This window comes from Olea europaea, chromosome 8 (genome assembly GCF_002742605.1).
Source record: "Olea europaea var. sylvestris chromosome 8, O_europaea_v1, whole genome shotgun sequence".
In the NCBI taxonomy this organism is placed as follows: domain Eukaryota; kingdom Viridiplantae; phylum Streptophyta; class Magnoliopsida; order Lamiales; family Oleaceae; genus Olea; species Olea europaea.
Genome location: NC_036244.1, coordinates 5,579,786 through 5,590,619, shown reverse-complemented (window position 1 = coordinate 5,590,619; position 10,834 = coordinate 5,579,786). Strand labels below are relative to the sequence as shown.

Genomic DNA, 10,834 nt, shown 5'->3' with positions numbered 1-10,834 from the left:
TTTTACATTTATCTCTTATGCAATGATATGGAAAGACCTTTTATATAAGTAAATATTTATTTACAAGTTAAAAATTAACCTATATGTAAAACATTCACTTCTATGTTAAATAATTTATTTAGTAAGTAAAACTTTACTAATATGTAAAAAATTTATGCATTCCTGCACTTATAATTAGAAATCTACGATAAGTAAAACAATTCAATTATAGATAAAATATTTGGCTAAAAGTAAAATTCACTTGTAAGTAAAAAATACAAATTACTTACAATTAAAGAATGATGTATAAGTCAAAATTTAATTATATGTAAAAATTATATTATGATTATAAAAAAATCGTCAGTATTTTTTTTTCTTTTCAGCACTTGTACATTTTTCTAATATGGTATAATATAAAACACCGTAATAAAATGATACTTCATAATTCAACTTAATACAAATCTCTTCAACACATACACCAAAGTAGATAATGCTCTTTATTGGCCAGAAAAGTAAAATGAATACAAATGATTTTTTTGGCCAGGATCACCACAAAAAATAGCCGATTTTGCGATAGAAAAATATTGTTTCAAAAATTGAGATTTTGTTGCAAAAGTAATTTGGCGACAACAATACGTTTGTTACAAGTATTGTCGCTCCATATGAGTCATGGAATGTATTCTATGACGACTTTCGGACATTCATTGCATTAACAAAATTGCGACTATTTGTTTGACGCAAAAAATATGAAATGACAACACAATATCAGTAGCCATAATATCGTCGCAATGTTTATATGTCACGAAAAAATTAAAGGGTGACAAGTCAGTTTGTTGCAACGAATACTCCAATAAAGCTTTTACGAGAGATATGTCTGCTGTGAATGTTGAGTCACCAATTATATTTTGCAACAATTCTCGACCATTCATGGTATTAACAAAAGTACTATTTATTTAATGTAGAAAATACGAAATAGCAACACGATATTTGTAGCTATAACGTCGTCGCAATGCATATACATCACATATTTTAATTCGTGATTATTTATATACATAGCATATTTTATTTTACGACTTATAAAATAATGTACAAAGTATTTTGTGACAATAAACATTTATTTATGTGTCAAATTGTACTCGTAGTTAAATTTATTTTGCAACACTAACAGTTTGTCACTTCAACGATATACAATTGTTGCCTAATTGATTCTATCTGTATTTACGTATATCGGAGATTTTATTTTAAACACATAATTTTCAATTTCTTTCGTCGCAATGGAATCATTATTGTGGTGCACATTTATATGAAAATGTAGGGGGGGGGGGGGGGATTTTGGGCCATGGGCCTTTAAATGAATGCTATTAATCATATTTATATAAAATTTATTTTTATTTTATAGCATCATCAATAAGAATACTATATTTAAAGGTTATAAAACATATAATATGTTGTAGTGCTAATGGATACATTTAATTGATAGAATCTCATTTTTTTTGTTTATATATTCTCATTTGAGATACTAATGCATAAGTTGTATCGAGTCAAGTTAGCATGTCTCCACAACAATCTGAACCAGCAATAATGTTTAGCATGCCACTGCCTACACTTAATATAGGAATTATGATTTATTTATTTATTTGCTTTAATTTTTGAGACAACCATTTTCCTTTTTGGATTGGTTCGACCTAATAGTCCTTTTTTGTAAGTTATTATGTGATTGAAATTTTAATGTCTAAATGATTTTTCCTGACTTTTTTGGGAATAACATTTCTTTTAGAAGTTTTATACAAATTTTATTATATAAAATTTCCTCCTGATAAAAAATAATTAAAAATTTTAAGAATTTTGTATTACAAATTAAAATTTAACCAAATGAAAAACAAACACTTATTACAAAAAATTAACGTTGGAAAAAAGTTAAGACAACAAGCAAATAGTGTTACAAAATATAATAAAAGCAATGGACCAGGTATGTCATAAAAACTTTAACAACAACATAAATTTGAGGGATTTTGCAATGTGCATTGCACGTCGCAAGACGAAAAACAAACACTTGTTACAAAAAAACTAACGTTGGAAAAAAAGTTAAGATAACAAGCAAATAGTGTTACAAAATATAATAAAAGCAATGGACGAGGTATGTTGTAAAAACTTGAACAACAACGTAAATTTGAGGGCTTTTGAAGTGTGCATTGCACGTCACCAAATCCTTCTACTCTACGACAATATTGGATCCTACAATATAAGAAAACCTATTGCAACATTTTTTGCCTGTTGCAATATATATTTATATGATACGTTGCATATCACATTCCAATTAATTTTCCTTACTTAACTTACATTTGTCATTTTCAATAGTAATATGGCAAGTAAGGGTCATTTCCCGCAAAGGATTGATTCAATTATGTCAATTACGCATTAAAAAGTAAAATTAATAATAATACATGAAATAGATTAAATGGAGGGGTTTGGTTTGTTGAACTAAGGAAAACGATAAATTTAAACTAGAAAAGACTTGAAATCTGAAATAAACAAAGTGGTTCTTGATTGAATGCGAGAAAATGTGATTGGGGGATATTTCGTCATCACGAGAATGATTTTCATGTCAATTACAATAATAGATTTTCGTTCTCAAGATTAACAACAATTCGAGAATAATTACAAACTCAATTACCTCAATTTCTTCTTACATGTTAGTCGAATAAAACAAGCTCTTTACTCAACCCTATTCAATAAACAATCTAGAACAAGCTCTCTAGATTTAATTTAACAAACGCATTACGACAAAATATATGAATTGAATTAAGGGTAAACTCGCAAGCTCGGTTTACAAACTTAAATGTTAATCCACATACATTCAATTGAAAATTCTTCATAATCTATCGAAATGTAATTACTACTAGGTTTTAGAATCAATAGCTATTACGTATTACTAATTCCAAAATAGCATTATCGAAACAACTTAACAATTTAGTTGTACACCTAAACAATCAAGAAGAATAAAATAAACATTTAACACAATGGATTTAACACATTAATCAAGAGAATTATAAAGTACAAATTAATTGAAAATCATAACTTGGGTTTGAAATAATCTCCAATCACAAAATATAATTAGTTACCCATGAAATATCCACAAATAACTAACAATTTCTTACAAAATATTGATGGAAAAAGTAAAAAGAAAAACTTATTGATAAAGAGAGAAATGGTTGAAAATCCTTCAATATCAATGGGTCATCTTCTCGAAGTTAATGCACCATCTCCATATTCCAATCTTCCCCAAAATATCTTAGAAAATAAAGGTGAAAGGAAAAAGGAAAAAAAGAAAGAAAGAAAGCAAGAAGAAGAGGAAGAACCAGCTGTCTCCCAAGTTTTTGAATGCAAAATCTTGTGTTTGGTTTAATGTTTTAACCTAAAACCTAAAGGAAATTACGGCATTGGTCCCTAGAACTTCGAAAACAATTAAAAACGGCCCAGGTGGTGCCTTGGCGCCGGAACAGTGGCATTGGGCGCCACAGTTTCTGTTTCTGCTCAGGCTGGGTGCCACGGCGCCCAGCTCGCTGATTTTTTTTTTTTTATAAATCTTCTTTCGGCGGCGTCTTTGGTCATCTTCTTCATTTGCCTTCATTTTTAGCTCGTTTCTGTATAAATTTCTTCAATTCATCGTTTAATCATGAGTTTTCACCTACAAAATAAAAATAAGAAAATTAAGTAATAAATCGCTAATAAAACTCGCAAATATCTAAATTTAATGGTCCGAATAAGCGCAATAAACCCGTATTTATCACACCCCCAAACTTAAATCTTTGTTAGTCCTCGAACAAATCAATACAAACAAGCATACAAACACACAAATTAAAACCAAACGATAATACTATAATAATAACAAACACTCCAATTGTTCGATATTTTGCCACTTTGCTACAATTCTTACATTATGCAAATAACTTATGAAATGTTTACAAAAATGCTACACCAAACACTTTTAAACTTACACCATGCTTGACTCGTGTGTGTGTGTGGTCATTCCAATTCATCGCAATGCACAAGTTGGTGATTTTCCCAACCCTCAATGGTCAAACTTTCCTTTCTCACTTGTGGGATGCACACTCCCCCAAATTTGATATTTTCACTCTAACCCAAGGTATCAAAAACTTAAGGTTGCCTTCAAATCACTCAATCTTTCCCTCTCAAATTTGGTTGGTTTGAACTGAAAAAATAGATCATCTAGTCATGTATTAATTCACCAAAAATTTTGAGTGCTTAGACCACAACCTATGTTAGGCAAATTACTCACAATCCATCAATTCTTCAACAAAATCACCCCTAGATGCTTATAGCATCCCTTTTATTTTTCTTCAATTTTTCAATGTAGGTAGTTCTCGCTCTGGTCCCTAAGGGTAGCCTTCTTCATTCGTAGATCGTCTCCTACACATTGGTGATGCATAGGGCCAAATTACTCAATGTTGATTCACACTCCTTAGGGTAGGCAACTTTTTCCTACAATTTTTTTCTTATGAAATATCAATAGATGGAAAACAATATCTAACTTTCATTTGAAGTCTAAGAATATTCCATAAAATCAATCATTGAGTCCGGAATTAATACAATTCTAAATAATTTCTTTCACCGGTTCAACCACCCCCAAACTTATCCTTTCATTAGTAGAGTAATTGAAGAATTTCTATTAGCATGGTCATTTAAGTTCGTTAACAACCTACAAGTGCAACCAACAAGTGCGTGTGATAAATCTCATGACCCAAGTGCTCAATAAAGAGTCAATCATGGAATAAGTGGAAGAAAATAAACAACACTTAGCATTCATGTTCCCAATTCATAAATCAATGCAATGCAATACTCAAAATGCAATTGACAAAACTATCAAACAACACAAACAAGCATAAAAACAAGTACAAGTGTTTAAACTGAATTTTTAAGTTTTTAGTGAGAACAAAATTAGCACAAACCACAAAATTCCACAAAATATTTAGCACATACCACCCCACCTCCAAACTTAAATTGCACATTGTCCTCAATGTAAAAGCAAAAAGAAATAGAAAGCGCAAGAGGTTCAAATACTCCCCTAGTGGTGTTGACGGTGATGGCCGTGATGATGGTTGGGGACCACTGGCGACAAAAATTCACAAAAACAAAAATAAGTGTCATCTTTCATGCTTCTTTGATTGGATCCTCCAATCGCATTTCCTCCATGTTTTGTGGTACGAAGGGTTCAAAATATGGCTTTAATTGATGCCCATTCACCTTAAACTCTTGCTCAGTCTTAAGGTTTTTGATTTCTATTGCACCATGAGGAAAGACATTAGTAACAACAAAAGGGCCAATCCATCGAGAACGTAATTTACCTGAAAATAACTTGAGGCGCGAGTGGAAAAGAAGAACTTTTTGTCCAACAACAAAAACCTTTCTTGAAATCATTTTATCATGGTACGCCTTAGTTTTTTCCTTGTAAATTCTTGAACTTTCATAGGCGTCATTTTGAATTTCATCAAGTTCATTGAGTTGACGCTTTCTTTGATCACCCGCTACACCTAGGTTCATGTTGCACTGCTTGACTGCCCAAAATGCCTTATGTTTGAGTTCAACCGGGAGATGACAAGGTTTACCATAAACTAACCGATAAGGAGACATGCCAATCAGTGTTTTGTATGCCGTCCTATAAGCCCAGAGTGCATCATTGAGGCGGAGACTCCAATCCTTTCTATTGGGATTCAAGTTTTTTCGAGAATGGATTTGACCTCTCGGTTAGACACTTCGACTTGCCCACTAGTTTGCAGATGGTAAGGTGTAGCCACTTTATGGGTGATGTTGTATCTTGTCAATAGAGCCCAAAAGGAGCGGTTGCAAAAATGTAGTCCTCCATCGCTAATAATAGCTCTTGGTGTTCCAAACCTTGCAAAAATGTTGGATTTAACAAAATCTACAACCACTTTAGAATCATTAGTTCGAGTGGCCCTTGCTTCCACCCATTTTGACACATAATCAACGGCAAGAATGATGTAAAGGTTACCATAAGATGAAGGGAAAGGTCCCATGAAATCAATGCCCCAAGCATCAAAAATTTCAACAAAAAGTATGGGTGTTTGTGGCATTTGATTTCGGGCTCCCAACGTACCTACTCTTTGACATCGATAACAAGATTTACAAAAAAGGAATACATCTTTGAATAGTGTGGGCCAATATAATCCACTTTCAAGCACTTTGAGAGCAGTCATTTTTGCTCCAAAATGTCCACCACATGCATAGGAGTGAGAAAAGGTAAGTATTGAATGAAATTCATTTTCATGCACGCACCTTCTTATCAATTGATCTGGACAATGTTTCCACAAGCACGGCTCATCCCACACAAAATACTTGGCCATAGCCTTGAGTTTTTGCCTTTGAGCGGTGGTCAAGTCACTTAGAGTTTTCTTAGTGACTAAATAGTTCACTATATTCGCAAACCAAGGAGATGTGTTCGTGATGAAAAGCAATTGTTCATCGAGGAAGCTTTCTTGCAATGGGAGAGTTTTTCTATCATGGATAAGGCGACTCAGGTGGTCGGCCACAGAATTTTCACTCCCCTTTTTGTCTATTTCTCAAAGGCAAAAATAACTGCTAAAAGCTCTTTTTCAGTTGTAGAATAATTGAGTTGGGCATCATTCAAAGTTCTTGATGCATAATATATAACATGAGGTATCTTTCCAACTCGATGCCCTAAAACAGCTCCCAATGCAAAGTCATTTGTATCACACATCAACTCAAATGGCCTGTTCTAATCTGGTGGTTGAATGATGGGTGTCGATGTCAAAAGTTCCTTCAAGCTTTCGAATGCCTTTTTACAATCTTCATCAAAGTAAAATGGCACCTCCTTTTGCAATAGCCTGTATAGTGCTCTTGCACATTTGAAAAAATCCTTGATAAACCTTCGATAAAATCCTGCATGTCCAAGAAAAGAACAAACCTCTCTCACACTTGTTGGAGAAAGTAAAGAACGAATTAGATCAATTTTAGATTTATCAACTTCTATCCCCTTGGAAGAAATGACATGGCCTAACACTATGCCTTGATCAACCATAAAATGACATTTTTCCCAATTAAGTACTAGGTTAGCATCCATACATCTCTTAAGCAGAAGTGTGAGATTTTCCAGGCAACTAGCAAAGGTATTACCATAAACACTAAAATCATCCACAAAGACCTCTATGATGCTTTTAATATAATCAGAGAATATACTTATCATGCATCTTTGAAAGGTTGCAGGAGCATTGCAAAGGCCGAAGGGCATACGCCGATAAGCAAAGGTGCCAAACGGGCAAGTGAATGTTATTTTTTCTTGGTCCTCCGAAGCAATTACAATTTGGTTATAACCTGAGTAACCATCAAGAAAACAATAATGAGAATGACCAACTAACCTTTCCAACATTTAATCAATAAAGGGTAAAGGAAAGTGATCTTTTTGGGTTGCACAATTAAGTTTTCTATAATCAATACAAACCCTTCAACCCGTTTGGACCCGAGTTGGTACCAGCTCATTCTCTTCATTCGTCACCACTATGATTCCGAATTTTTTTGGAACAACTTGGACCGGGCTCACCCACTTGCTATCGGAGATGGGAAAGATGACACCAACGTCTAGCAATTTCAAAATTTCTTTCTTCACCACCTCCATCATGGGATAATTCAAGCAACGTTGTGCTTCTCTTGATAGCTTTGCTCCATCTTCGAGTAATATCCGGTGCATGCACATAGAAGGGCTTATCCTCTTGATATCGGCTATTGTCCAACCAATAGCTATTTTGTGTTCCTTGAGCACACAGATAAGCCTATCTTCTTGAAGTATTGTGAGATTCTTTGCAATGATCACTGGTAGTGTTTCTCCCTCTCCCAAATATACATACTTGAAATGCTCGGGAAGAGGTTTGAGTTCAAAAGTGGGGGCCTGCATCACCGAATGTAAAAGTTTCTCTTTAGATATTGGAAGAGTAATATTGGAGAGATCATACCTTGGTGGAATACTTGGTGGTGACTCAAGTGATGCCATGGTTTCAACAACATCCTTGCACACTTATAAATTCTTGCTCAACCCGGTGAGATTGTTAGCATCAATGCTTTTAATCAAAGTGGTATCCAATACATCTTCATTTGATAATTCAAAAACTCTTTGTACTAATGAATCTATTATATCAATTGAAAAACAAGCATAACATTACTAGGATACCTCATTGCTTCAAAGATGTTGAAGCAAATAATCTCACCATCAAACTCCATTGTTAATGTACCAGCATACACATCTATCTTTATACGCGCAATCTTCATAAATGGTCTTCCCAAGAGTAACGGTGGCAATAAAGTTGTTGGTTCATCTTGCATGTCAAGAACGTAGAAATCTGTGGAAAAATCAATTGATTTGCCTTCACCAAAACATCCTCCAACACACCCTTCGAAAATGCATTAGATCTATCAGCAAGTTGAATAATAACACCGATTTCTTTAAGTGATCCTAGATTTAAGGAAGAATAAATAGAATATGGCATGACATTAATGGATGCTCCTAAATCTAGCATTGCCTCTTCAAACCTAGTGTTACCAATAATGCAAGGGATGGTAAAACTTCCAGGGTCCTTACATTTTGGTGGAAGTTTCTTTTGCAAGACTGCTAAGACATTTTCCCCTACACTTACCACTTAATTACCTTTCAATCTATGCTTGTTAGTGCACAAATCCTTGAGGAACTTTGCATAACGAGGCACTTGATAAATTGCATCTAAAAGTGGTATGTTTACTTGAACCTCGCGAAGAGTTTCCAAGATTTCTTTCTCATGTTCATCCTTTTTAGACTTTGCAAACCTGCCAAAAAATGGAATGGAGGGAACATAAGTAGGAATAGAACATTTAGATTCTACATTAGATCCCGCAGTTGGAGTCGTAGCTTCATCTTTTCCACATACTAAATTCTTTTCTTGTGTTGATTCTTCAATTTGATCTTTCATTTTCCTTGGTGCCTCTTCCAAAATCTTTCCACTTCTTAGTGTCACAACACTAGCATTTTCTCTCAGGTTGATTGCTTGAGAAGAAAGTTTTCCCGATCCTTGAGCCTCCAATTCACCCACCGTGTTGGCCAATTGCCTCACTTGTTGTCTCCAAATTCTTGATTGAGGTCTTTGTCTTTTGTTGAAATTGTATAGTACTAGAAGCCAAGGACTTAACCATATCCTCAAGAGACATCTCTGAACTTTGAGGCGGAGTTTGTTGATGAGGTTGAGGGTGTTGTGGTTACCTTTGTTGATTGAACCCCGGGGGATGATTAAACTGTGATTGTGGAGCTATGAAATGATTTCCTCCATAACTGAGATTAGGATGATCTCTAAATCCAGGATTGTATGTGTTAGCATATGGATCATAGCTCTGTCTTTATTGCATTGGAAATCCCCCAATGGCATTCGCTTGCTTTGAGGCTCCTTCTTGTAGTGTTGGGCATGCCTCAGTAGGATGTCCCACAATAGAACAAATCCCGCATACTTTTGCTTGTTGCATTGTCCCAAGTGCCATTTGTTGCATAAGCGATGTAAGACCAGCTAATTGTCGTTCAATTTGAGAGGTTGCTCCTACCTCACTTATTTGTTTAACCGGTGCCACTTCTCTACTACCAAATTGTTGTGAGTTTGTGGCCATGTTGGCTATCAAATCCATAGCAACTGCCAGTGTTTTATCCATTAAAGCTCCTCCACTGACCGCATCAATCATACTTCTCTCCATCGGGAGCAATCCTTCATAGAAGTATTGTAGAAGTAATTGCTCACTGATTTGGTGGTTTGGGCATATAGCACATAGCCTTTTGAATCTCTCCCAATATTCGTAGAGATTTTTCCCTTGAGATTGCCGAATGCTACAGATTTCTTTTATGATGTTTGTAGCCTTTGAAGCTGGGAAATACATCTCCAAGAAGAGCTTTTGCATTTCATTCCACGTGGTAATAAGACCGCCTGGCAAATAATAGAGTCATTCCTTAGCAGTGTCTGCAAGAGAAAAAGGGAATGCCCGCAATTTCACTTGGTTTTTCGATATACCCGTAGGTTTCATGCTTGAGCAAACCACATAAAACTCCTTCAAATGCTTATTTGGATCCTTTTCCGCGAATCCATGAAATGTGGAAAATAGATAATTCATCCCGGACTTTAGTTCAAATCCCACCTCTACTTGAGGATATTGAATGCATAGAGGTTGAACAAAAGTTGGAGCTGCAAGTTCCTTTAAGGTCCGATTTGCATCCGCCATTTCGGGCTCTATGTGTTTGGAGTCACTTGAGGATTCAATGCTCAATCGCCTTAGATGTCCAGTCGAAGAAATGTCTTCTCCACTTTTCGATGTGTCGTCCTCTTTTCTTGATCTTAGGTTGTAGTGTGTTATAGAATTTTCGCTCATTCACAACCTAAATGACAAAGGAAAAAAAACAAAAATAAATAGAAAGACAACAAAAAGAAAAATATTGCAATTAACAAATTTTTAGAACAATCCCCGGCGACACAACGCCAAAATTGATATGTTGCATATCACGTTCCAATTAATTTTCCTTACTTAACTTAAATGTGTCATTTTAAATAGTAATATGGCAAGTAAGGGTCATTTCCCACAGAGGATTGATTCAATTATGTCAATTGCGCACTAAAAAGTAAAATTAATAATAATAGATGAAATAGATTAGATTGGGGAGGGGGTTGGTTTGTTGAACTAAGGAAAGTGATAAATTTAAACTAGAAAAGACTTGAAATCAGAAATAAACAAAGTGGTTCTTGATTGAATGCGAGAAAATGTGATTGGGGGATGTTTCATCAACACGAGAATGATTTTCATA

The 10,834-nt window shown here is 34.7% G+C and overlaps 1 protein-coding gene across 1 annotated transcript; it reads right to left on the bottom strand.

Moving 5' to 3' along the window:
- Window positions 1-8,047: 8,047 nt before the first annotated feature.
- LOC111398207 lies at window positions 8,048-10,404 on the bottom strand. Its single transcript, XM_023025141.1, has 6 exons — window positions 10,050-10,404; window positions 9,502-9,965; window positions 9,260-9,387; window positions 8,675-9,147; window positions 8,238-8,420; window positions 8,048-8,157 (listed from the first exon to the last, which is right to left on the bottom strand). The coding sequence occupies exons 1-6, from the start codon at window positions 10,402-10,404 to the stop codon at window positions 8,048-8,050; spliced, it is 1,713 nt and encodes a 570-aa protein (XP_022880909.1).
- Between the last annotated feature and the right edge of the window lie 430 nt (window positions 10,405-10,834).

What these genes read in the sequence shown, in the direction of transcription:
- LOC111398207 (XM_023025141.1), bottom strand. Translation starts at nt 10,404, where the DNA reads ATGAGCGAAAATTCTATAACACACTACAACCTAAGATCAAGAAAAGAG. An exon ending in GGACAATGCAACAAGCAAAA is followed by an intron (nt 9,388 to 9,501) that starts GTATGCGGGATT and finishes CAATAAAGACAG; the next exon opens with AGCTATGATCCATATGCTAA. An exon ending in ATTAACAATGGAGTTTGATG is followed by an intron (nt 8,158 to 8,237) that starts GTGAGATTATTT and finishes TTGATATAATAG; the next exon opens with ATTCATTAGTACAAAGAGTT.